The sequence below is a fragment of the Melozone crissalis genome, unplaced genomic scaffold (assembly GCF_028551555.1).
Source record: "Melozone crissalis strain CALT ecotype California unplaced genomic scaffold, PUWL_Pcris_2 ptg000045l_1, whole genome shotgun sequence".
In the NCBI taxonomy this organism is placed as follows: Eukaryota; Metazoa; Chordata; class Aves; order Passeriformes; family Passerellidae; genus Melozone; species Melozone crissalis.
In genome coordinates this window covers 5342161-5368056 of record NW_026535823.1, presented here as the reverse complement: position 1 = coordinate 5368056, position 25896 = coordinate 5342161, and the positions used below count along the sequence as shown (strand labels likewise).

Sequence of the window (25896 nt, the reverse complement as noted above, 5' to 3'; positions counted from 1 at the left end):
CTTTTTTTTTTCTTTTTACAACTGGTTACTAAAATTTTTATAGCTCTCTGAGTAGCTTTTGTTTTCTTTTAGAATAACACAAATGGTACTTAATATGCCTTTGTGTTAAAGGTGGCTGGGGAAATGAGAATGCTAATGAATGAGGTGTAAGTTAAAAGGGTGACCTACTGATTCTTAATTTCACAGGCACTTAAGGTGGGAAGCCTGACCCTTTTTTTAATGGAACGTTTTAAGGAGAGCAAGTGGCTGCATTACAAGCAATCTTCCTGTCAGATACACACAGGTCTGGAGTCTGTGGTAATGCAGAAATGTAGGAGATGCAGTCATCTAACAATTTTTCTCTTTTGCTTTTAAAAGAAGTAAATTTTGAAAGGATCTGCTGTTGGATGTCAAAGGACTATAGATGTAGCAGATGACATTGTGCCCCCATCCCCATGCTATTCATTTCTGATCAGATGTGCTTATTAGCGAGACTTCTGGCAAATGCTCTGATTGGAAACCCCATCCTTCTCAAGGTAGACATTAAACTTTCTCTAACAGCACTTCTCAAAAGTGCTCTTTTGAGAGGAGGCACCAGAAAAGAACCAGCTCCAGTCTCAGCCATGGCTGATGTGCTTCCTCCTGTTTGCAGCTAAATCACACTTGTCACTTGCTGAGGTACAAGCCAGGAGTTTGCTGCCATGTCTTCAGATTAGACACAAACCAACGCAGACCTGCGGAGGGTTTTTAATCCAAACATGATTTTTGGGATTTCCCTGCTCTGCAAATGTAGACTCTTGGCTAAAAGAAGATATGAGATGTTGCCTCTTGACAGTTCTTCGCTGCTGCTTTGCTTAAATTGTGCCCGGAGGCGACTGCAGAGGTTTGCACAATCCAAGGGGAGGTTCTTTGGGAAGAGTCAGTGTTTGGCAGAGCCCACAGCTCTCCACAGCCTGTGCTCCTGTGGGTTATTTTTGCCTTTTAGCTGCATCAAGTCCCCTGTCATGTCCTGCTTCTGCCATTGATCAGTGCTAAACAGCAGGACGTGCTGGCTGGGCAGAAAGGCAGCTCTACCCACTCATTAAGAGATCTAATTACTGAGGGGAGAGGTGTTGCTGTGCTTTGAGCACTGAGATGTTAGACAAATGCTTGGGGATGTCACTCTGATGGCAGTTCTTATGTAGATAAGTCACTTCTGGCTGTCACCCTGCTCTGTGGTGTGCTGGGGTGGAGTTAATGGGCACACAGCATCCCTAGGCCTGCTCAGAGCTGCCTTGCACACTAAATACATTTGTGCTTTGCTCCTGCCTAAATCTGTGATTGAGGCTGGCTTTGGCAGGCCTGGACTGGGGGCTGTTTAGTTGGCAGAGTTGCTGTGGCTGTGTTGTTGGTGTTCTGTGTAGCAGGGCTTACCTGGCTGTGTTCCCTGATAACCTCCAGCTGTTATCAGAGCCCTCCCCATCAGCACAAGCCACGGTGGATGACAAGCCAGGAATGCTTATCAAGGGCCATTGTGCTCTTATCCAGCCCTTCAATAATACATGGCATTGATTTTTGCTGTGGTGAATACTGTATAGTGTTTACATTCCCCAGAATAATTCAGCAGGGTAAACAGCTGAATTCTTTGGAGGTAAAGTCAATATTAACAGCATTCAGGAGAGCACTGGCTCTCTCTCTTTGATGGAAAGCAGCCTTTTCTCTTGCCTGTGCTTCCAAGGGGCTGTGATTTCTGCAGAGCAGTGCTCCCTCAGAATGCCAGTGAGATTCTGTGGCCCCTGGGGCTGGGCTGGGGATGCAGGATATTGCCTATCAGCACTTTTTGCAGGCAATAAATTCTGCTGCTGCAAGTGCCTTGGGCTGTTTTCTGGGACTGTGGCCATTCACAGCTTCAGTTCAAAGGTGGAAGCCATCCATTATTTATCTAGCTGACCTTCTGGAGCAATTTGAGGTGTATTTGTGCAGAGGATCTGCTGGAATTGCATGTTACAGGGTAAACTGAGGATGCTAATGGAAATTCTGTGGTGAAGGCTGCAAACAGCTCTTGTGGCACGCTGCTTCCCACTGGCTTTGTGGCAAGTGGAGGAGCACTGTGGGCTCACATAGCCTCTGACATAAGTGCACACCTCCAGGCTGCAGGCATGGCAGTGTGAGCACTGAAATCAGCCCATCCTCAGGCTCTGAGCTGCACCTGCAACTTCAGAGGGTTTGTGCTGCTGCTGTTTGGTCCTGCAGGTGCTGCTTTGAGTAACAGCAGCTCAGGAGGTTGTTCTGTGGTGGAGCATGGAGCAGGAAGGTCCTTCATGCCTCCTTTGGGGGATGTCACTGGTACCATGGGGTACCGAAAACTTCCTCTTTTTTCCTTCCTGGAGAGGCTGAGATCTGCCAGAGTGCTTCTCTCATCCAGAGCCTCTCTCTCTCATGGTTTTTGGTGTTTTCTAGCACCTCATTAAACAAAGAAAAAACACACAGGATGAAACAGTTCCTGCTTAAATAGACCCTGACATCATCATAAATATGCAGAGCTCTGTATTGCTCCTGGAAAAGCGGCAGGCCAGGAGCTGATGGAGCCTCTGGGCAGAATATGAATGCCTTGATTTTCTCTCCCCCTGAGCAGCAGTGGAGAGGGCTGCTAGGACCAGCCAGCAGAGACCCAGCTATAATTGCTTGCCTGGAGCAGTAACATATTTCTGCACACCAGCTGAATACCAATGAGGACAGAGGGAAGGAAGGTATCAAACAGAACTGCAGGCAGGAGGAAAAGGAGGATAAGTGATTAAAGGAAGGACTTAGAGGCCAAGATTGAAGACAATGGGCTAGTTCTGATTAGGGCATTTTACCAGGGAGTGATTTGGGTTTTTAATGAATTTTTTTTTCAGGAACTGAATGCATTGCAGAACTGGTTGGTGAGCAGGAGCAAGGGGCCAAGCAGTGTGACCCCAGGTGCCACTGAAAAGGCTGCTGCAAAGACAGAGGCAGGGAGAGGAGAACTGAGCCCAGGATAACTTAACTGAAAGCAAGAACATACTTTTGAGATTGATGAGATTAGATTTCTCACTTGGGCCTTTTCCTTCCCAGTTCTCCTCTCTGTAATTGCTCACAAGAGTCTGTGCCACATGCTCTGGGATGACCCTGCTTGAGCAGACAGGTTGGACCAGGTGACCCACTGTCCCAGCCCGAGCCATTCTGGGATTTAGGTTTAAGCAGCGAGAACCTTTGAAATCACCTTCCTCTGTAACTGCCAGCTTAGGATAGAGTTTTCCTCACCCCTTGTGTGCTTGGGGATGAGAATCAGGGGGCAGAGTGGCCCCTCCATGACCACAGAGCTCCAAAAGAGCTGCCCAGCAGTGCTTCCCTGCTCTTCTGCCTGCTCCTCAGGATGGTCCTGGCTGCACTGCCTTCTCCATGGCTGCTCCATGGAGTGGAATAAGGCTCAGTTTATTTGAATTCTGTCATTAAGAGGAAAAAAAAAACAAACCAGAAAAGAGCCCAACGCAAAGCAGCATGATGTAACTTCCAAGCCTAAGGTGAGAGGAAGCACTGCAGCATCACAGGGTGTTTTGGAGCATTTTAGGTGCTTTGAAAGCACATTCAACCCATGAACTGCCTCTGAATGATCCTTTAGGGTCTGGTAATGGGAACTAAACATAGAGATCTAATGAGCTAAAAATAAGGCTGGAAAGAACAGGCTTAGTGTCTCATGAGTCACCGAATGTCAGCATCTGCCTTTTCTTCCTGAAATAATGTTGTGGAGGCTTTGGAGGAGCTATGGGGGGGGGGGGGGGGGAAGGAATGGAACCTGGCAGTGCAGCCCTCATTGCTAAGCTCCAAAATCCTCACCTGTGTCCCTTTCTGTGGGCAGCTGCACGTTAAAAATAGTCTGGGAGAGGCTGTTTCCAGGCAGCAGCAACAGCAGCAGCGTGTGAGGTACCTGGGCATCCGTGAGCGCTGCTCCTGGGTGACGTCAGCGCTCTGCAGGGACAGGAATGTGATGCTGGACCCGTGTCTTGGCCAAGCTGAGCATGTGGGGAGTGCTGAGAGGTTTCCAGCCTTGCCCCAAAGCTGCTCAGAGCTGGGAGCTGCAGCCATGCCGTGCCCTTTTCCTGTGCAAAACAACGGGCTTTGCTGCATGAGTGGTGTTCAGAGGTTTGCCTTAGGGGGGTGTTTTGAGAGGGGAAGGTTCAGAGGTTTGCCTTAGGGGGGTGTTTTGAGAGGGGAAGGAGCGTGTGGGTTTGACCTATATCCTGCACATCATGTCCAGGAAGCCTGAAAGGCGTAATGGGAGGAATGTACTCTCATTTTCACCTCCATTAATTTTATCGGATCGCCGCTTTACATCTAATCGTAATTGCTGGAAATACAGAGGGAAAATCGTCCTGTTGCTCCCTGGCTGATCAGCTGCGGGGATTCTGTTGTTTTAAAGCCACATAAATAGAAAAAGGTGCTGTTGTTTAGTGTGATGTTGGGCTTGGGCTGAAAACATCTCTTTTTTGTACTGGAAATGTTGTTTGCTTTGTTAGAGGGAATCGGTGAATGAGCAACTGCTGAGGCTGCACAGAAAGGAGAGATTCCTGCAAGCAGCCAGGTGCAAAATGTCTCAGCCTTCTGAAGCATCATAATGGGGTTTATTTGCATGAATTTTTGGAGCCAGCTTTCCAAAAGCAAACAGAAATACCAGCTCTGTTTGGTTTTCCCCAGGCAGCTGATGTAGGGAATTGTAGCCAAATTGAGAGCAACGTAACCTTTCCAGGGGGGAGTGAGAAACAAGGTTGAAGAAATTATCCCCAGCTGAGCAGATGGTGGGCCCACAGTCTCCTGTTTCCAAAGAGGAGCTCTGTATGGGTATTTAAAACTCCATGCAGAGCCTGCTTTAGGATTTGTACATTTTAATGTACTGCAGCCTTTTCCCTCGCCACCACAAGCTCTGAAATGGCTGGGGGTAATTCCTGTACTGCTCATGCTCTTCAGGCTTCTAGTGGAGAGAAAATGGGGGAATTACCAACTGATTCACTGTTGTTGATGTTAATACAAACTCAAATATTTTCTTACCAAACCCTCCTCGCTGGGCTCTGCGTCAGTGCTGTGTCCTTTGTAAGAGCCCGTGTCCTTTGTGAAATGTGGCCCTCAGCTTCCACCTGCTGTTCAGAGCCAGAACGGCAGCTCTGCCATGAATCCAGGAAAATAAAAACCATGGAATATCCTGAGTTGGATCCTCGAGCCCAGCTGCTGGCCCTGCATAGGACCATCCCCAGGAATCCCACCATGTGCCTCGGGGTGTTCCCCAAATGCTTCCTGAACTCAGGCAGGCTTGGGACTGTGACCACTTCCCTGGGAGCCTGTTCCAAATATTAATGTAAATTTCAATCCCAGGTGCTGAAAGGTGAATGAGATGAAAGTGGAATTTGAATAACAATAAAAAGCAGGTACTGCTAAGGGTGTTGGTTTGGCTCAGAATTGTATTTGATGTATTTTGCCAGAACTTGGCTAGAAGAGGTGATTTCCACTGTTCAAATGAGGCAGTTTGTAGCTGTTTTAAGAAGGAATGTGCTCTCAGTTCTACACAAGTGTGTTGTTCTTCTCTTTTCCAGCTAAAAACCACAGTGACACCCAAGTGTTCTTCTACCTGTGGATTATCTTCTGTTTCATCAGCTCTTGCTATACCCTCATTTGGGACCTGAAGATGGACTGGGGTCTCTTTGACAAAAATGCTGGTGAAAATACCTTTCTCCGAGAAGGAATTGTCTACCCACAGAAAGTGCGTATGCAGCCTGCTCTTACCTTAGGACAGCCTTGTAACACTTTAACCAAACTTGCTGAGTTTAGAGCATGTTGCAGTTACCCACTGGAGCATTTCAATGCTACAGCCTGGGATTTTCCAGCAGTAGAGCTGATTTGTTTCCAAGAGGTCATTTCTCGTTGAAATGATCAACAAATTAAATTTGTTTCTGAGAGATCATTGCCCTTATTTTGTCTGAGTGTGAGCAGCAGATTCTGTAGCTTCCCAAAGGCCTGATGAGGTCTTTTGGATGCAGAAGGTGTTTGCTGAGCTGTTGTGTTCTTGTTGCTCCTCAGGCGTACTACTATTGTGCCATTGTAGAAGATGTCATCCTGCGTTTTGCGTGGACCATCCAGATCTCCCTCACTTCCATGCAAATCTTTCCCTACGCTGCAGACATCATTTCTACTGTGTTTGCCCCACTTGAGGTGTTCCGGTAAGGCTGCTGGGCTGAGCAGCTCATTTCTCTTGGTTTTATTTTCACTTTTTTGTTCTGTAACATCAGCATTGGGAGGGAAGCACCTGGATCCTTGGTTGTGGAATATACTGGGTTTTGTTTCAAGGAGACCAGGATTAGCAGGAATATTTAATCCAAACAGGGTGCTGAGTGAAGAAAAGGGTAGGGGGCTCTGCCACAGTGTGGAGCTGAATCCTTCACATTGTGTTTGCAGTTCCTTCTGAGCCATGACATAATCTTGAGGGGTTAGTTTTTACCAAATTTCTTGAAATTTCCAACTAAAACTTCTCTTGAGTCTCAAGTTTCCAATTTTCAAACCTCTTTGTATTCTGTGTCATTGATTTGGATGCTGCAAGCTTCCAGGAGTTTTAAACACCTTTCCTGTAGCTGGAAATCCACCCCCACAGCTTCCTGGGAAGAACTTGATGCTGACCCTCTCTCATGTAGGTGCTGGAGGTGGCCTTTTGTAGGAATGTGCCCCCTGTTGAGAGAGTGACAAGACTATCCTTTGTCCTCTCAAAAAGGAAAGAAGCCCAGAAGTTTCTCTCCTTGATTACATGAAAAAGACACCTCAGAGGCCTGGGGGACTTCACCTCAAACTTAAGGATGGCCAATTGGACAGGAGCCAAAAAGTCCCACTTGAGCAATTTACTAGAAAAAGAAGTGAACAAAGAAACTAATTGCTTTTGTGGGGTGTTTTACCAGGAGCAAGAACCTCTGGCACCTGGCTTGGTTTTTCTCTGTTTGTTATTTTACCTTTTATTAAACCTTTTTGTTTCCAACACTGCAACAGAAGCCATCCTGCTGATTTTTATGCCTCCAAGGGTAGCTGAGCTATCTTGGGTGTGTTATAGACCACCAAAGGCTTATGAGACCTGGCTGGAAGAAGCTCCTATAACAGCATTCGCCTTGTAATGCTTGAACAATGCATGCTGTCCAAATTAGGATAGGGAATAAGCCTGACAGGTTCTGTTCTCCAGAGGAAAGATGTTGCTGTTAGCCACTGGATTTTTCTCCAGTGCTTTGCCAAACGCGGGAAACACCTGCAAAAGTGGAACTCAGTTGGTAATTCTCATTTTTTCCTCTCCATCCATCCATCCATCCATCCATCCATCCATCCATCCCCGCAGGCGGTTTGTGTGGAACTTCTTCCGCCTGGAGAACGAGCACCTGAACAACTGCGGGGAGTTCCGTGCCGTGAGGGACATCTCGGTGGCGCCACTCAACGCCGACGACCTGACGCTCCTGGACCAGATGATGGACCAGGAGGACGGCGTGCGCAACCGCCGCAAGAGCAAGCAGTGGAAGCGCAGCCTGAGCGTGTCCCTGCGCCGGCCGCGCCTCGGCACACAGTACGTTCAGCCGTGCTCCAAATAACAACCTCTGCTGTTTGCACATCTGTTCTGTCCCCCCTGCGCTCTGAGTGTGCACAGTGCTCAGTGGAGATTGCAGTTGTGCTTCCGTCCTGTTAAAGGCAAAACCTTTTCCATTACCTCAAACTCTTCCCTTAGGATTCAGAAGCTGTCAGAATCATGTTTTTGCATTATTTAGAGACAACTTTATGCATGCCAGTAAGGTAATTTTTCCCATAACTGGTGTTGTTCCTACTGCTACATTTTTATGTAAGATATGATAATATTGTAGTACACATTTCTCATTCAATTATTTTTTTTTCCTCTTAGATTTCTACACCTTTTATTGAATAGAGATTTATTAGACTCAGTTAAATCAACCTTACTTGAGTCATCTAGCTTTATGACCTTTACTTGCTAGAAAATTATATATTTTATCATAATTCTGGATATTCTACACTGCTCTTTAAATGGATATCTAAATTTATATTTAGATTAACTGATAAAAAGGAAAGAAAAAGCTTAAAAGAAAGTAATAGAACTGCTACAGAAGCCTGCCCTGCAGCTGCTGCTGGTGCCTGCTGGTTGTTTATGGGCTGGGAGTCCTGCACTGAGAATGGCACAAAGGGTTCCAAGTCGTGCAAAGATTTTCAAAGTCACGCAAAGATTTTCAAAGTCATCAAAGGTAGGGCAGGTCCAACTAAGTGAATGAGCATTCCTCCCTCTGCCAGAGAATTAATCCATCCTTTAGGCATTTGGGGTTTACCAGAACCCCAAGTGGAAAGGAAAGGGAAACTCCTGAAATCAGGAAAGGGAGTTCCCGTTTTACTCACCCTTTTTACAAGGGTCCCCTCCTGCAGAAATAGGCTGCCAGAGGTTATAAATGCAAACTGGAGGAGAGGTTCTCCTCAAGCAGACATTTCTGAGAAAGAGGGAGAGGGGCTCTTTATACCTCATGGTGACAGAAGGGCCAATGGTTTTAAACTGACAGAGGGCAGAGTTAGATTAGATATTAAGAAGAAATTCTTCTCTGTGAGGGTGGTGAGGCCCTGGCACAGGGTGCCCAGAGAAGCTGTGGATGCCCCTGGATCCCTGGAAGTGTTCAAGGCCAGGCTGGATTTGGCCCTGAGCAATATGGATGTCACTCACATCCCTGCCTCTGGCAGGGGGGTTGGAACCAGATGATCTTTAAGGTCCTTTCCAGCCCAAACCATTCCACGTCTCTGTATGATTCCAGTTATTCTTTGGTTAAGGTTCATATGTAAGATCTCAGACTCCTTCCTCTCTCAAATGCAAACCCTTACATTTTTTTTCTTCCCAGCCATCATCCTTGCACCCCAAATGTTGCCCCACCCTGCACCCCAGCCCCTGAACCTGCCCACTGTGTGTTTTCCCTGCAGTTCCAGTGTCCCGTGTCCCTCGTGCCCTGGCAGCACAGTTGTGCCGCCCTACCCTTTGGCCAGGGAGCAAGCCGAGGCTGAGGCACAGCAGGTCAGGAGTGTTGTGCAATCCCTGCAGCACTGCCTGGGAGGGGTGGGAGAAGGAGGAGGAGGAGGAGGAGGGTGTGCTCTGGCCCCAGGGCTGGGCTTGGCTCTTGTCCCTGCCGGATGGCACCAATACCAACAGCCTCGAGGTGGCTGCTAGAGACTGAAAAATGTTATGCAAAGGGAATGTGAGCCAAAGGCTGCTAGAGTTCCCTCCAGCCATGCCCATTTATCCCTCAGACATGCAGTGATGGAGATGTGCCAGGCATATCCCTAAAGGACTTCCTGCTCCTTCCTGCAGCCCAGCAGGAGATGGAGCAGGAATGCTCCTGTGGATCCTGCAAGGGTTTGGTGGGGTTCTGTGGGGAGGGCTGAGCAGGTGCCCCACATGTCACAGCCTGGCAGGTGACACTGGCCATGGGCAGAGTGGGCAGTGCCACAGGAGGGGGATGCTGAGGGACAGCTGGGGATCTTTACAAGGCTCTGCAATTCCCAGGGAGAGTGGGAGGGTGTGAAACAGTAGATTGTTTGTTCCCCCTCTGCATAAGAAAGACATATTTTCCCTTTTTTTATTCCCCCAAGTGGACTGTGGGTTTGCTGTCTGCACGTCATTCCAGGAATTCCTTCTCCCCAGTGAGTGTTTTGTGTTTTTTTCTTTTCCAGGTCGAAGGCTTCTGACACAAAGGTATTGATAGAGGACCTAGCAAATGAAGTGAACACATGAGATGGCCACGTTCTCTTATTCCACATCCTTTGTTTTCTCGTTCTGTTCCCCTCTTCCCCAAGTAACCCGAGCTCTGGTACAGATCCAGCTGAAAACAGGAGAAAACACTGAACACGTTTTCTGAGCTCTTCCAGACCAGATCCTATGGACTCCAGCAAGCTCACTGTGTTTTGTTTCTTTTCTTCTGGGTTAATTTTAATGTTCTATTTTAAACAAACAAACAAACAAACAAAAATAAAATATTTTACTTTGTTTTGCCAATAAAGAGGACAGTTCAGGAAAGAAGGATTGTTTACAGTCTCAACAAGGACATACAAACCTTATCTGGATAACGAAGCATCATAGGGACTCCCTCATGGGACAGTGCCAAGAGCACACTCAGTTTCTGCTTGGCCCGGTTTTGACTGGTTGAAACCGGACTTTTTAAATCTGATATTTTTGTTGTTGATTTTATTTTTCAGTTGTTTGGGTTTTTTTTCCTTCATATCCAGCGCTGAGGCACTGGCTGCACTTGCAGGGAAAGTGCACTTAGAGCAGTATCTTCATTCATGAAGCTACTTTTTAATTTGATGTAACTTTTCTTATAATTTTTTGGAAATATGATGTATCTGTTGCATATAGTTTTCACATTATTTATGAAACTTAACAACCATATGAGAGTGATTTTGAGTCCTGTGCAATGACGGTTGTAATGGTAAAACAAAGTGGGGAATGTAGATTTCCATCTCCAGGGTTGTGGGGTGATGCCCCCTGCAAATACCCCTTCAGTGAGACAACTTGCACCTGTGTGTACCTTCTCTCTCTTTTATTTCTTTTCAATTTTATTTTAAACCAAAGTTTCTCTTTGTGATATTTTTTTAGTTGCTGCTGCTGCTTCTGGGCATGTCTGTCATGCCAGTTCAAAGCCAACTTCTCCATGTGTGAAAGTAGTGCAGATGATCCTAAGGAAAGGAGAGTTGGTTCCCACCAACAGCACAAACCACTGAGCGAGCAAAGGCTTTGGAACTTCATTCTCCAGATCCAAAAATACTTTTCCAAGCCTTAGGTGTGTCATGAGGGCGTCTCAGTCCGAGCAGAGAGCTTTTCAGGAGTTCTCCAGCAGCCCAGCAAGGTGGGACAAGGCAAGGAGGTGACAGTTCTCATGGGACAGAGGGGGTTCATCAGGCTGGGGCTTAGGAGTGGTGGTGTGTTTCAGGGAGCATGGAAAGAACTGTGGTGTCCTGATGGGGAAGGTGAGATGGAAACAGCTCTTCTGGGGCTCCTGGTTTAGCAAAAAGCCTCTGTTGGGCACTGTCCTGGTCATCTGCCCCTTGGCTCATCTCATTCTCCCAGTTTGGGAAGTGGGATACTTGAGCAGATTTGGGTAATGGACAGCTGAGCAAATAATGTTGGAAGAGAGATGTGAACTCGATGGTCTCGTTGGTCTCCCCTCCTCCTGGGAGGGAGCCATGGAGCCCTCAGAGTGCTGTGGTCCTTCCCTTCCCTTGTTCTCCCTGGGTCTGCCAGGGAAGGGTGACACTCCTGAAGGAGGATCCTCACCTGGCTGGTGCCAGTTTGGGCAGTGGAATGGCAGGAATCTCTCCTCAATTGCTGTTTGGTCATTGTTTCCCTTAATCAGCACCAGAATGTTGCATTTGCTCAGTTTGCCTGCTGTGCCTCTTGCCCAGAGGAGCTGAAGAAGGAAACTTGCTTCTCTTCATTTAGTTGGGAATAGATTAAAACCCTTTAAATAGATTAAAACCCTGTTGTGGTGCTGCTCCTCTCATCTCCCTCCGTGTGGGGCTGCTCTGGTGGGAGTAGAGCTGGATGAGCTGGGGCTGTGCTGGATTCCTGCCTTTACCTCCCTCAGGTCAGCTCATACTTTAAACAGAGCATTCCCACGGAAGTGGAGTCTGGAATAAAGTCCCTTAAAATATTTCAGCCCCTTAAAATATTTCAGTTCCTAATTAGCACTGGTGCCATGTCCAAACCATGTGTGGGTATTTGCAGCAGTGGGGAATGGAGCCATCCCTGCCTGGGGAGCTGAGGGGAGGGCAGCTGCACTGGGAGGGAGAAAATCCAAAATTATTTGGATTTATTCAAATCAAGTAACACCAGTGGGTGTTACTTAAGCAAAGTGTTGTGTTTTTTATACAAAGAATCTGAGCTTTACTGGTAATTATCTTCCTTTCAGAAGGAAATTAAAAATGCAGAGACATTGTGAGCAGTTTGGTGTAGTGGAGGGTGTCCCTGCCTGTGGCAGGGGGTTGGAACTCTATGGTCCTTAAGGTCCCTTCCAACCCAAACCATTCCATGGTTCTGTGATTTGGAAGTGGTGCCAGTCCCCTGGGAGCACCCTGCCTTCCTCAGCTGGGCTGGGGAGGGCAGGGCAGGGCTGGGTGGCCTGTGTCCATCTGTCCATCCTGCAGCTGCACCGTCCCACCCTCTGCTTCCCAACGTGACGGGGTGGGTCGGGTTGCAAGTGATTAAATTCTTATTCTGTAGTTTACCCAAATCCTGATGGGAAGCAAGAATTCAGTCTGTCCATCTGCCCTGCTCCTTGCTCTGCTCTTTCTCTTCCCTTTTTCTGTCTTTGCTGGCAGGAGAAGTAAGGAGAAAAAAAACCAAAAACAAAAAAGGGAGGTGGCATGCTATGAGGAGCAAACATGATCTCCTAAAATAAAACATGGTCCCTTTTGGCAGTGAAGATGCTGTCTCGGGGGAGAGCAGCCTGAATTCCCAGAAGTGTGGCTTTTAAAGGCTCCTAGCTCCCAGCCCTGCATCTGCCTGTTCCCTCCCTCCCAGAGATTTCTGAGAAATCAGGCGTGCAGATTCCTCCTGAGAGCGAGCATTAAAGCTGGGATGGCTCCACGTCTACAGGAACATCTGGCCAATAAAGGGAGACCTAATGAAGCACAGCAGATGGTGAGAGAAAATAGCCCTGTCCCTCCTTGGGAGCAGCAGGAGCCAGGGGATGGGGACATTCCCAGGGTGGCTGCATTTCCTGAGCTGGGCTCTGCTCAGGGGTGCCTGAGAACACTCCTGTAGGGAGAGCAGCAGGGTGGCAGTCCAGAAGGACAGAGCAGTGTTAAAATGAGCTGGGGGTGAGGGGTTTGTCTGCTGCTTTAGTTGTTGGGATGCAGCTGGGTGGGAGCTGGAAGCTGAGGAAGTCTTTAAGCTGTGGATTTCAGGTGCTGGGCTGTGCCTCGTGATTCAGTGGAGGTTGGATTGTACAGCTCTGAGGATGCTGTGGAGCTGCTTTGGTCTGGTGAAACCCATGGATGGTGCAGTCTAAGGAGAGGAGATGCCACCCTGTGGCATTTATGGCTTTTGGAGATTCCCTTTGAACTTGCTTCTCCATGCTGATTCCCTCCAACTTTCCATCCTGCTGCTCCTCTGGGGATTTGGGGTTGCAGGGGGTGAGGTGTTGCAGCATCCAGAGTTTATTTGCTGGCTGTGGTTCCCTGTGTGGCTTTGGGAAACACCAGGTCCCTGTGCTTGGGCAGGGCAATGCCATGTGCCATGGGTGTGTTCCTGGCAGGACAGCAGGGCAGGATTGGGATCTTTGGACTCAGCAAGCAGGAGTGGGGGCTCTCCAATGAGAACTGATGCTGTCCCACCACGTTTTAAAAGAAATGCATCTGCAGCTCTCCTGGCTGCAGCCTTTGTGTATCCAGTAAGCTCCTACCTCTCTCATCCAGGTGCATTCCCAAAGTCAGCTGGTGTTCATCCTACACCTTTCCAACCCTGCTCCTGGCCCTCCTCATTCTCTCAGTGTCTTTGCTGTTTGATTCCAATGAAAGGGGTCTGGCAGCAGCCTTCAGCATGAACATCTTGGAATGGGAGAGATCTCTGGTGGAAATCTCAGCCGAGTTGGATCCAGATGTTCCTACTCCCCTAAAAACCCTTGTGCTGCTCCTTCTGCCTCTGTGCTGGTGCTCAGCTGCCAGGCCAGTGTGGCAGACAGGGAGGGAAAGCACTTCTGCTGCAGGAGATGACAGTCCCTGGGGATTTCACTTCCAGCGAGCAGTGGGGACAGCGTGAAGCCTTTGCTGTGTTTTGAACAGCTCAGGGGGTTTGGCCTTGTCCTGCAGGGATGTGCCCTGCCCTGCTCTGCTCACTGGGCTCCAGGGGCTGTGTCCCCAGCGTCAGGACATGTGCTGGGAAGTGTCCTGGGGCTGGGACGTGGCTTGGCAAGCTGGGACATAAAAGACACTTTGCTTACATGCTGCATCCCAGCTCCGTGTCCTCCGTCCTCTCCTCCGCCCTTCTGCCTTGCACTCGCAGGGGGAAGGTGATCTTCTGCCTTAAACATTATTATTTTTCTTTAATTTACGTTTTTATTCCAGAAGGCAACCGGATTGTTTTGTCTCCTTGGAAAAGAGGGGCTGGGGCTCCTGGGGGAAGGGTGGTAAATCCCTGGGATACCTCTGCAGCAGCCACGGCTGGGCTCAGTGGCTGTCACCTCATCAGACCTTGCCTCCTTTTCATGACCCCCATCCCAAATTCTGCACCTTGGGGCGAGCATCCCCTGCTGCCACCGTGGGCTAAACTGGTGTGTCACCATCCCTGGGGGCTCCAATCCCTGCTGCAACAGCCTGGGGAAGGAGAGGGAAGGGAGCCAGCACGGGAAGCTCCCCGATGCTGACACCCCAGCCCTGGTCCCGGTGGGAGCCAAGGCTGCCCTGGCCCGGGCACCGCCCCTGCCTGGCACGGTGCCCTGCGGCCTGACAGTCCCTCAAACTCTGTAAACCAAATTGCAAACTCTTCACTCCAGAGGAGGAATTGGGCATCCTGGTGGAACTTGCCGTGACCTCTCCGTCCCATAGGTCCTCGTGGCCAAGGATGGACGCTCGGGAGGGGCCCGGAGTGGAAATGCCAAAGTTCCCCCCGGGCCCCACTGCCGCCTTCCTCTCCCCCTCCCCGCTGTGTTGGTCTAAATGATCTTTCTATGAAGCCCTGTAGATGTCAAAAGTAATTATGGAGTGTGATTAGTCCTCTGTGGGTGCTTTCTTTCTTCCCCGCTCCTTTCTCTTTTGCTATCCCCTTCTCCACTCTTCTGTTTTGGCTCAGTGGAAAAGGTGAGGACAAAGAATTGCCGCTTGCTTGGACTCATGATGTATCTGTGACTGCGCTATTAGCTGTCTCCTCCTCCTCCTTCCTCCCCAAATGGATATAATTTTTGAAGTGTGGAATTCCCTTCTTGATAAGTAGGTTTAAAAAAAAAAATACTGCACAATGTGATACTGTTTCATAGTTTCTAGGTGGTTGTATACAGCAAAGTTACTGTGATTGTGTTTTTTCAAAGGAAAAAGTGATTGGTTACGAAATCTGTCCTTTTTTCATTATTACAAGCTCTTTGTTTTCCAATGATCTGATGGCTCTTTTGTCCCTGGTCTGTGTGTGTGTCTTCCCAAGTGCCACCCCTGTGCTGCATCCACCCACGGAACATTGGCTCCTGCTGCTTCTGCTCTCTTGGGAGCTGTGGGATGTCGCTGGAGGTGGAGGACATCCATGTCCTGGGAGGAGGTGGATGGAGGTGCTTGGAGGAGGGAGCTGTCTGAGGAGGGGTTGGAGGGGCTCACAGGAAGCAGCCCAGCTTTCCCCCAGCACAGCCCAGCTCACACTCTGCATGCCAGGGGCTGGTGCTGGAGGGAACCTCCAGCCCAGACTGGGCTGTGCTGGCCACAGGCTCGTGGTCCTTTTGGGAGCCTTTGGTTGCCTCTCTCCAGCTGATCCCCAGTGCAAGGGGATGTCCTGCCAGCACAGTGTGTGACCAGTGCTGAGCAGCCCAGCCCTGGGTTGTTTGGGGTCTGTGCTTTTATTCTGCTCTTTGAATCTCTCCGTTGCCTCTTGCAATCAATCTGCCTCCAGAAGAGAGCCCAGAGCCTTGAAATCACTCTAAGCCTGTTGCTGCTCACAGCAGCCACTTCCCTGGGAGGTTTAATCCCAGCCACAGCTCCCTGCTGGCATTCCTGGCTGGTGGCAGGAGCCTGGCTGGTGGCAGGAGCCCTCCTGCTGCCCTTTGGCACCTCACCCCAGCTCCATGGGGACATCTCCCAAGCGTGTGTCACCTCCAGAGCCCAGGCGGAGGAGCCAGGATCCCTTTCTGGAATGGCCTGCAGGTAAGGATGAGTCCTGGTGTCACAGGGGAGGTTGGACACAATGCAGGGTGAGGGTGGTTCCTCTGCCCTGGGCTTTTCCACACAGAGCTCTCAGCTGGCCCTTCCTAGTGAAGATGCTCATTCTGTCCCCCATGGAGTCCCCCTGTGTCAGCCCCGTGGGGAAGGAAGGAAGCCCTTGGGCTCAGGTTTGGCTGTGATGAGGGCCCCATGGCCACCGGGGTGGCCGGGGACATTTTAAGAAGATAAAAGTGATTTCTTGCTGCTCGTGCTGGCAGGGGCCGGTGCGGCCAGAGCCAGGAGGATTAAAACAATTTCATAATCCTGGTGATTTCCTTTTCATCGGGATTATGAAACCAATCACGAATATCAAAAGCCACAGCTTAAAGCGGCAGCCGCAGCGGGGCTGGGACGCCCTGGGCCCCCTCAGAGCCCCGGTGCCCTCAGGAACAGCAGCCCTGGCACTTCCAGGTGAGCACTGCCCACCCGGGACCCCTGTCCTGTGTGGGGGGACATGGGGAGGGGGCAGGATGGAGGTGTGGGTGTGCAGGGCCTGGGGAAAGGGGGCAGGATGGGGGTGTTGGTGTGCCGGGCCTCAGAATGGGGATTTTGGTGTGCAGGGCCTCAGGATGGGGGCAGGATGGGGGTGTTGGTGTGCAGGGCTTCAGGATGGGGGTGTTGGTGTGCAGGACCGCAGGATGGAGGTGTGGGTGTGCAGGGCTCAGGATGGGTGCAGGATGGGGGTGTTGGTGTGCAGGGCCTCAGAAGGGGTGCAGGATGGGGGTGTTGGTGTGCAGGCCCTCAGGATTGAGGGTGTGGGTGTGCAGGGCCTCAGGATGGGGGTGTTGGTGTTCAGGGCCTCAGAATGGGGAGCAGGATGGGGGTGTCGGTGTGCGGTGGGCAGGCACGTGTGGCATGCCGTGTTTGCAGGTAGGGATGTGTAGGGATGTACCCAGCTCGGCTTCCACTGCTCTCCTCCACGGCCCTGGCTCGCCGTGGGTCCAAGCAGGATTTGGCCTGCGGGAAGCAGGGGAATTTAGCACAGCTGCAAACGTGTGATGCTCGCAGGGAGGTGCCGAGAGCCGGCGGAGCAGCGGGGACATGCGGGACAGCCCCCCCGGCAGGGCCCGGCTTCGCTCCGCAGCCCACACAAAGGACATTCCTGAGGGAGGGCCGGGGCAGGATCCCTCCATCCCGGACCGCTGGGTTCCCTCCTGTGGCGTTCCCTGGGTGGCGGACGGGGTCAGCCCCTGTCCCCAGCGTGGCCGTGGCCGCGGTGGCCCTGCGGGGACCGGGCCGGCTTTGGCCGGGTGCGCGGAGAGGAGGAGGAGGAGGAGGAGGCCGGGGCGGGAGGCAGGGCCAGCACGGCCCCACAGCCCAGCCAAGCGGCTGAGCTCGGGCTCGGCTGGAGGGGCTGGGATTTGCTGGTTTGGCCGTTTTTTTTTTTTTAATTTCTTTTTTTCCCTCCCCTGCTTCCTTCCCTTCTTCCGCTTTCTTTCTCCTTCTTTCCCAGCCCTCTCCCGATGCTGCTCCGGGGGTAAGGACAGCCCTCGCATCCCGCCCGTGCCCCGTCCCTCTCAGCCTGGGGCTGTGAGGGGCTGTGGCGCGGCCATGGGGCCCGGGGGTGCCACGGGGATGCTCCTGCACCGCGGCCACGGGGGAAGCTCCTCCGGGGCCATCACGGGGACGGGATGGGACGGGATGCTCCCGGGGTGCAGGAGGGCAGCGGCTGCTCGGTGCCACCGGGCCGGCGGGGCAGGCACAGGACCAGTGCCACGTGTGGCCCCGGGGGCCGGGGCGGAGCAGGGGCTGGCTCTGGCTGCTGGCACCTCGACGAGCTGTCGCCGGGAGGGATTTGTGTTCCGCGGAGAGTTGGGGCCCTGGTTTAGCTCAGGAAGTGTCAGTTCCCTCCGGGCTTTGTTGCCGGGTCCCCCTGGGCACCTGGAGCAGTGTGGGTGGGCACTGGCGCTGCTGCCCAGCCCTGGCCACCCGTTTTGGGGAACCACCGATCCCTCATTGCTGCCCCATTCCCCCTGCTCCCCAGTGATGCTGGCAGGGTGTCGGTGCTCTGTATGGACGGGTGGCCTGGTGCTCTGTCACCTCGCTGTCCCCTTCCCCTCCAGGCACACGCCGGTGGCATTGCTTGCATTTACCCGGCGGGGCAGGTGGTGTGATGCCCTTTGTGGGCGGTCAGGGCTCATTCCCTGCGTTTCATCCCCGCAGGAGCCATGGAGGGGAGCCCTCCCGCTGAGGCGCGGCGCCTGCCGCGGCCCCCCAAGCAGCAGCACGCCCAGGGCGGCCGCGGCCCGGCCCCGCCGGAGCGCCCCGAGCCCCGCGGCCCGCACGCCGTGCTGGAGGCCAAGGTGAAGGCGCTCAAGGAGAAGCGGGGCGGGCGGCCCGGGACCCCCGCGGCTGCCCCCGAGCGCCCCTCGCCCAAGAAGCCGCGGCCCCGGCGGGGGAAGGCGGAGGTGGAGCCGCGGGTTCAGCTCCGCACGTACCTGACGGACGGGCTGCTGGACGGGGCCGAGCCCGAGCCTGGCAGCGGCCCCGCGGCCCGCGGCGGCACCCCGGGGCTCTGGAGGGTGCCGGCAGCCAGGGGAGACGTGCCCGGCGGCGCCGAGCTGCCCCCGGACAAGGGCAGCAGCAGGTCCTGGCACTGCGCCTCCCTCCATGAGAGAGCCGCCCGGGATGAAGCGGCCCGGAGCCCGCTGAGGGAGCGGGGCCGAGCCCCCGTACCCGCGGCCCAGAGCTGGGAGAGGCTCTCGCTGGCTGAGCGCGTGGAGAGGAACCGGCGGCTGCTGCACGAGGTGCTGGGCCTCGCCGCTCCCGGTGCGTGGTTTGGGAAGGTGGCAGGGAGGGAAAACCTTTGGGATGGCGGGAGTCCTCCAGCCTCCCGCTCTGCAGGTGCAGCTCCCTGCTGCCCCACACCCCAGGGCTGCCCCATCCCCTGCACGGCACGTAGGAGGTGCTCTGGGTGATACCTGCCAGTCTCCTCTGGTGTCCTGGTGAGGAATTTCACTGCTGAAAGCAAGAGCAAGAAAATTTTGGGGACACACCAGGTTTTGTAGGCATCACTGTCCCTTTGCAAGCTGCCACCAGAAAAGAGAATAAAGTTCTCCTTTGATGGCCCCATGCCCCCATCCCCACAGTCCCACACCTACAGCCAGGTGCTGTTGCCCCACATTCCCCTCCTTTGGGATCTCCTAGAGCCAAATATCTGGAAGAGCCCTGTGCAGGGTGGTGGGATGGGATATATGGGGGTGCTGTCAAGAGGATGGGGGCTGCCATCCAACCAGGCTGATGCCTTGTCCTTCCTGCATTTCAGAGATGCCAGCGAGCGATGGGGACTGGGACTCGGGGGTTTCGCTGCAGGACGCTGAGGGCTGCAGGTAGGTCAGTCCCAGCCTGGGACAAAAATGGGCATTTCCTTCTTTCCCACTCCCCAGTCTTGTGTATTTAAATGCACCCTTTGAAGCAGCTCCAGGCAAGGGCTGTGGGGCAGCTGGTGAGGGAGTGTTGGGCCCCAGCGATGCTTTGGTGGGACAAGGGACAGAGCTGAGTGTCCCCTGGTGTCTGAGCTCAGGACATCCCTGCCAGGACGCCAGGGCAGGAAGGGAGCTGGGCAAGAGGATGGGACAGAAATTTGCTCCAGGTGCTTAAGAGGATCGAGGCAGCAGGAGTGTGTAATCTTGTTGGGCTAATGGAAAACCTTACAGGTACGGACTAAAAATAAGGAGGTGGCATAGGCAGGTGACAGGCTGGGGGCTGCAAAGGGCAGATCAGTGAGTGGGGAAAGCCCCCCCAGTGTTGTGGTCGCTGCCTGTGCTCTGCTCTGGCAGCTGGATCAGTGGTGGGGGTGCAAGGCAGAGCCAGGGATGCAGCACCTGCCGTGGGCAGGGCAGCCAAAGCCTGGGGGAGTTCTGGGCCTCCCGTGGCGCTGCTGGGGGGGCAGCGTGTGCCCACCGTGCTGCACTGAAGAGGTTAAGGCCGGGCTTCCCGGGGAGGCTGCCTGAGCTGATTATTTTAATCAGGAGGATTAGGGCCATGGCCAGCCAGGAAGGCAGTGGTGCAGCAGGGAGAGCTGTCAGGCCCCTCACCCAGCACTCATAGGGGTGCGGGGAAAGACCCCTGCAAGGGAAGGGAAGGCAGCAAGACAATCGGGTCAGGGGGTCGCCCTAAACCTCCCTGGCTACAGGCAGGGATGGGAAGTGCTGCCTGCCCCCATTTCCCTGTCCACCTCTGGGATGCCCGAGGCACAAAGCACTGCCTCGGCCGAGCCTGTGCCCGAGCTGGGTGGGTGCTGAGCCTGCCCCAAGGTCTCACCTGGCACCGGGGGTGTGGGGTGCCCGCCCGGCCATCCCCGGCGCGGCCGCCCGCCCGGCCATGAACGGCGGCCAAGCCCCGCTTTCCCCGGGCAGGGCGGCCTCGCCGTCACTGTTAAAGCACGTCTAATCCCTGTTATTTTTTCCTAATCCCGCTGCCTGCTGCGGGGCTGCAGGGCCTCGGTGGCCGGGCAGGAGCTGGAGCTGAGCCCGCGGCACGAGCAGGCCAAGCAGCTGCTGCAGCGCGCCCGCATGAAGGCCCGCACGAACCCGCTGCGCGCCAGCCACGACATCCTGCTGCTGCCCGGCGCCGTCCCGCAGCCCAGGTCAGTGCCCCACGGTGCTCCCGGCCCACAGCCGCATTTGGGGCACATCCACGCGGGGTTTGGAGCCGGCACTTGTGTGCAGGCATGTGTGTGAAGCCGGGGTCTGACCCGCTGCCTCGTACCCGGGATGTGCCCGGTGTTTGGGAGTTCCTTGTGGGGGGTATCAGTGGTGGGAGGATGGCGTTTCCCAGCTGATGGGGAATGTTTTCCCGGGCGAGAGGGAAAACTGGTAGGAGGGAGAACTCCTCGCTGCCGGAGGCTGGACCACAGCGGCGTCTCGCCAGGTCATGTGCGATGTGGTGTTCCCGGAATGATTAACCACACACCTCGGGCAGGGAAGGGCCGATGGAGGTCGAGCCCTGCCAGCAGCCGCAGCCCCTCCGGATTTCAGCTTCAGGCGGGAGGGAAGCAGGGCTGTGCACAGCCCGGGGAGCACCGGGCGGGCTTTCCTCCTTGCGCTGGGTTTTGCACTTTCCTCCTTTCGCACCGGGTTTTCCCCCTCCCGCCCTGCTTTCCCAGGGTTGCCGAGCAGCTCGCCTGCAGGGCGTCCGTCTGTCTGTCCCCATGGCAGGGAACCCGGCGGGCGGCCGAGCGTGGCCCCGCGGGACGGCGGGAGCCTGAGCGACTCATCCAGCGGGGAGTCGAGCTGCGGGCGGCCGCGGCGGCCGCGGGGACCGTCCCCGTCCCGAGTCCGCTTCGAGGACGAGTCGGCGCGGGACGCCGAGGTGCGGTACCTGGAGCGGCTGCAGCTGCGGCAGCGGCGGGCGCTGGGCTCGGCCCTCGCCTCGCCGGAGCCGGCAGGCAGCAGGCAGCCGGGGGACGGCGCCGGCCAGCCCAAAGCCCGCGGGGGAGACCTCGTGGCCGGGGGCAAGTGCAGCGCCTGCGGCTCCTTCCTCGGCGCTGCCGCCGGCCGGGGCACGGACGCGCAAGCTGCCCCCGAGCCGGCCAAAAGCAGCCCTGCGGCACAAAGAAGCGTCCCCGGGGATGGCAGAGGGCCGGGCGCTGGCCAGACAGAGCCGAAAATCCGGCCTCTGGGCCCTGGAGGGTCCCCGCTGTGGATCCTGCCCTCCCGGCAGCGCATCCACACCGAGAAGATCAAGGAGACCTACATCGGGGATGTCACCTACATCGACGAGGTGGACTCGGCCCTGGAGAGCACCGACACCTCCGACGGCTGCCGGACGGACAGCGAGGAGGCCGGACCGCGCAGCCCCCACCTGCGGGGGCACCGGGACCCCCGCACCCGCGGGCACAGAACTCCCCGCGCTGCCCCGCAGCCCGAGCCCAGGGCCAGGAGGGGGACGTGTGCGGCCAGCGGCGGCCCCGAGGGCGGGGACTCGGGTCCGGGCACTGTTTGCCCCCCGCCACCGGGAAGAACCAGCGGCCGGGAAGATGGGGAAGCCCATCGACATCTGGGGGGCAGCAGCAAGGGAGCAATGAACACAGCTCGCCCCCCGCAGCAGCCCAGTGAGCCCCTGGAGCCTTCCCCGCAGCTGAGGAGCAGCACCCCCATCCCAGGCACCCACGTCCCTGCTCCCCCTCCCACCAAGAAGGCCTGCGCCCAGGTGCCTTGCAGGAAAGCGCTGTTCTCCGGCAGCAGCCGCCAGGTGCCCAGCCAAGCAGGCCGGGGCCCGGAGCCCGATGCCGGCAGCGCAGCCCCCCCGCAGCCCGGGGGCACGGCGGGCCCGGCCGAGCGCCGCAGTCCCTGCAGCCCCCGCTGGCTCCCGGGGAGCCCCCTCCGTGCCTTGTCCACCAACAACTGCAACAACACCCACGGGCAGGACGCCCCGGGGCCGGGCAGAGGTGAGAGATGCACGCACGGGGTGCTGGGGGTGTCCCCAGTGAAACTGGCGTGTGACTGTCTCTCTGTGGCTGCAGGGACGCTGTCACACCCCGCTGGCAGCCCTGTCACCGCCGTGCCCCCCGAGGCTGCTGATCCTGACGGGGAAGGTGCCGGGATGTCGGGAGCGCAGCCACAGCGGCACCCGGCCGGCAGCGCCGCACACGGGTGAGTGAGCATGGGCAGCCATGGCTCCCACACCGGGCAGCCCTGGCATCCAGACAGGGCAGCCATGGCTCCCAGACCGGGCAGCCCTGGCTCCCACACCTGGCAGCCATGGCATCCCAAACCGGGCAGCCCTGGCATCCCAACAGGGCAGCTCTGAGCATCCCAAACCGGGCAGCCATGGCTTCCCACACCGGGCAGCCCTGAGCATCCCTGCTGGGCACTGCTGGGTTGAGCTCCTTGGCTCCAAAAACCTCGCAGAAACCACGGTGTGGGGGTTACAGTGTGCCCCTGTGTTTGGGGGAGCTGTGTTTCCCCACATCTGGTTCTGCCGGGGATGTTGGAGCAGATGTGACAGAGGTGTTTTCCTGGTGTTGGGTGAGGAAAATCAGCTGCCTTGGGGCTTTCCTGTGCGATCCTGCCAGCCCTGTGCCTGGCACTGCATGTCTCAGCCTGGCAGGAGAGTTCCAAGGTGGTGCTGGGTCCTCTGAGCCCGTTGGCAGGATGTGATCCCTTGGGGCAGAGCAGGGGACTTCTGAGGTGTGTAAAACCCCTGAAATAATGGAGAAAATGGGGAGGGAGCCCCTCGGGTCACTTTGGGTAGTGACAGACTTGTGTGTGCTGGGGCACTGCTGCGGGGAGGAGGCTGCCCCTGTGCGCCCCAATCTCACCGTGCACCCCAGTCTCAGCGTGCTGCAGCTCTCGGGGCTGCCAGGGCGGGTGCAGGATGCAGCCCCAGCCCGGAGGCGGCTGCAGGTCCTGCAGACGCTCGGTGTGTGACCGCCACGCCTCTCCTTGTCCCCGCAGGGAGCCGGGCCGGCCAGTGAGCCGCAAGGGCAGCGGCGCTTCGGCCTCGGGGCTGAAGAAGCTCCTGTGCAGCCTGAGCCAGAGCACCAAGCAGCGCCTGGGCCGCTTCCGCTGCTACAGCATGGAGCAGCTGCCGGCCCCCGGCATGTCCCCGCAGGGCAGCCCCGGCGTCAAGAAGTCACCGTCCCTGCAGTCCCTGCAGTTGGTGAGCGTGGAGCCTTCCTCATGTCAAGCTTGAGCGTGGACATGCGGGGGTGCCATGGGGAGACTGGGGTGGCACAAAGGAAAGGATGCTGGGCTGGGATGAAGAGTTCCTGAGTGTGGATTTGTGGCTCAGGTGGTCCTGGAGGGGGTGTGGGGGGATGAGCCACTCCAGACCTGCTGTGTTTGAAAAGCCCAGAGCCAATTGGGAAGTGGCAGGGGGAAGGAGGGAGAGAGGGGTGGTAGTGGAAGAGCAGATACGCTCGTCCCTCCTCAGCAGTGAGCTGGGGAGTGCTCCAGGGGGGTGGGATGTCCTAATTCCTCCACTCCTCCTCCTCCATTCCCTCGGCACGTGATGTCTGTCCCTTCACAGTGTGGTGAAGAACTGCGGTACTGCACAATGTTTGTCCCCATCTCAGCCAGGTGTTTCTCCCCAGGTGTCACCCTTCTGCCAGCCCCAAAAAGCTGCCTCTATCCAGAGCCTGCATCCCCAGCTGGGGAAGACACCTCGTGCCAGTGCCTACCTCCTGCCCCAGACCTCGGCTGACAGGTAGGACGGGGGCTGGCACATCCCTGCGGTGCCCAGGACGCTGTTCTGGCATGCTGTGGTGGCTCAGTGCCACCAGGGGCTGCAGCACTTCCCTTGTCCCCTGTCCCCGCAGGAAGGGGGGCTCGGGGCCGCAGCGCTCGCTGAGCGTGGAGGACATCGGGGCGCCGGGGCAGCTGCGCGCCGTGGGGCGCGTGGTGCAGGTGTTCCCCGATGGCACCAGCCAGCTGGAGCTGCAGCGACCGCCCCACGGCGCCTTCGGCTTCTCCGTCACCTCCGGGCACGGCCGGCCCGACACAGGTACTGTGGGACATCCCAAAGCTTTGGGACACTGATCCCTCCATGGTGGCTCCCATCCCACCCAGGGGTGAGCTCGGGCACCGGCGCAGGGGGTTGCTCCATTGCTGCGGAGCGCTTGCCTTGGAACACGAGCCCTCACCAAAGGCTGTTTATCACAGGTTTGTTTCTGTGCTGCCCCTGGGCTCTCACCCATCCCCGTTCCCCCCGCAGGTGTCTACGTGCAGGAGATGGCGGATGCTGGCACGGCCAAGCTCTACGCGGGGCTCCTGGCCGTGGGGGACGAGATCCTGCAGGTGAACGGCGCGGCCGTCTCGGGGCTGGGGCTGGCCGGGCTGCGGCAGCTGCTGCTGAGCGCTGACAGCCTGTCCCTGCGAGTGCTGCGGCACCGCCCCGCGCCGCGCTAGCCCCGCCGCCGCCCCTGCGGAGGCTGGCCAGAGGAGGAGCGTGTCCCAGTGATGGGAGGAGGACGATGTCCCGCTGATGTCCCTACATACTGCAGAATGGCACGGACCAAGCTGCCTCGCAGTGCCAGGACCAGCCCCGCTCCACTGCAGTGGCTTTCCTTGTCCCCCTGGGAGAGAGTGTGGGAGCAAGGACATCCCAGAGTCTCCAGGAGCTGCCCAGGTGTGGGGGACAGGGGACAGCCTGGCCCCAGCAGAGCTGGGTGGGTCTGTCCTGCAGGCACTGGGGTGACCAGCATGGGGACACCGCATCTCTGTGACCCCAGGAGACAGAGGGCTTCCTGCCGGCACTGCCACCTTGTGCTGGAGGGCTGGTGAGGTTCTTTTAAATTATTACAAACTGAAACCTGAAAATACATCTCTGCAATGACAAAACAGTGCCCTTGGCTTGTGGCATGGAGGGGCTGGGGTGGTGCTTGGGGCCCTGGGATCTTCGCTACTTGGTTTTTTCCATGGCCCTGCTGCTCCACCAGCCACCTCCTGACCGTGCTGTGGTGCTGGGGGGCCCTGGGCAGGCAGGTGGGGGGGCTCAGGCACCTGCAGGGCTCCGTGGGGATTTTGAGGGCTTCTTTTTTCCAGCCATGGAAGGCAAAACACGTTCTTGGAGGGTCTCCAGCAGCAATGGCTGCCCTCTGCACGGTGGTGCCCCACACGTGGGCACAGCTGCCCACAAGGCTGAGGTGACCCCAGAAACTGCAGATGCTGCTTATGCCTCAAAAACCAGGATGGTGATGCCTGGCAAATGCTGGGGGGAGAGCTTTTCCCACTCCCTGGTGCCAGCAGACCCCGAGGTTGTCCCAGGAACAAGAGTCAGGTAAGGAAGAGCGGAGATCGACGCTGCTGCACCTTTATTTAGTGTTCAAGGGAAGGGCACCACCAGCGACAGAAAAGCAAATGTACACAGGGAAAGGGACCACAGACACTCGGGTGGCTTGTGGTGATGCCAGCAGCTGGGCCACCCCCTGGACTACCAAAGGAGCGCTCCTCCATGGGAGTCATTCCCCAAGGATGCACAAACACGCTGGGAGGAACACGGGGACCAGAGGTGTGCAAACAG

At 55.8% G+C, this 25896-nt stretch overlaps 2 protein-coding genes across 2 annotated transcripts in view; both read left to right on the top strand.

The window, feature by feature from the left end:
* XPR1 (xenotropic and polytropic retrovirus receptor 1) overlaps positions 1 to 12730 on the top strand; it is a 112104-nt gene extending 99374 nt beyond the window's left edge. Inside the window, exons 12-15 of the mRNA XM_054285695.1 lie at positions 5565 to 5731; positions 6049 to 6188; positions 7340 to 7561; positions 9709 to 12730. Of these exons, the coding sequence (XP_054141670.1) occupies positions 5565 to 5731; positions 6049 to 6188; positions 7340 to 7561; positions 9709 to 9769 (590 nt within the window). The 3' untranslated portion in view covers positions 9770 to 12730. The remainder of the gene's footprint in view (positions 1 to 5564; positions 5732 to 6048; positions 6189 to 7339; positions 7562 to 9708) is intronic.
* A 2507-nt stretch (positions 12731 to 15237) lies between these two features.
* Positions 15238 to 24782, top strand: KIAA1614 (KIAA1614 ortholog). The gene is given in 13 exon segments (XM_054286096.1): positions 15238 to 15306; positions 15388 to 15528; positions 15530 to 15682; positions 15685 to 15769; positions 15772 to 15873; positions 18094 to 18699; positions 19196 to 19259; positions 20369 to 20518; positions 21090 to 22526; positions 23331 to 23535; positions 23969 to 24081; positions 24194 to 24378; positions 24589 to 24782. Coding segments are annotated over 13 exon segments (3504 nt in total).
* The last annotated feature ends 1114 nt before the right edge of the window (positions 24783 to 25896 follow it).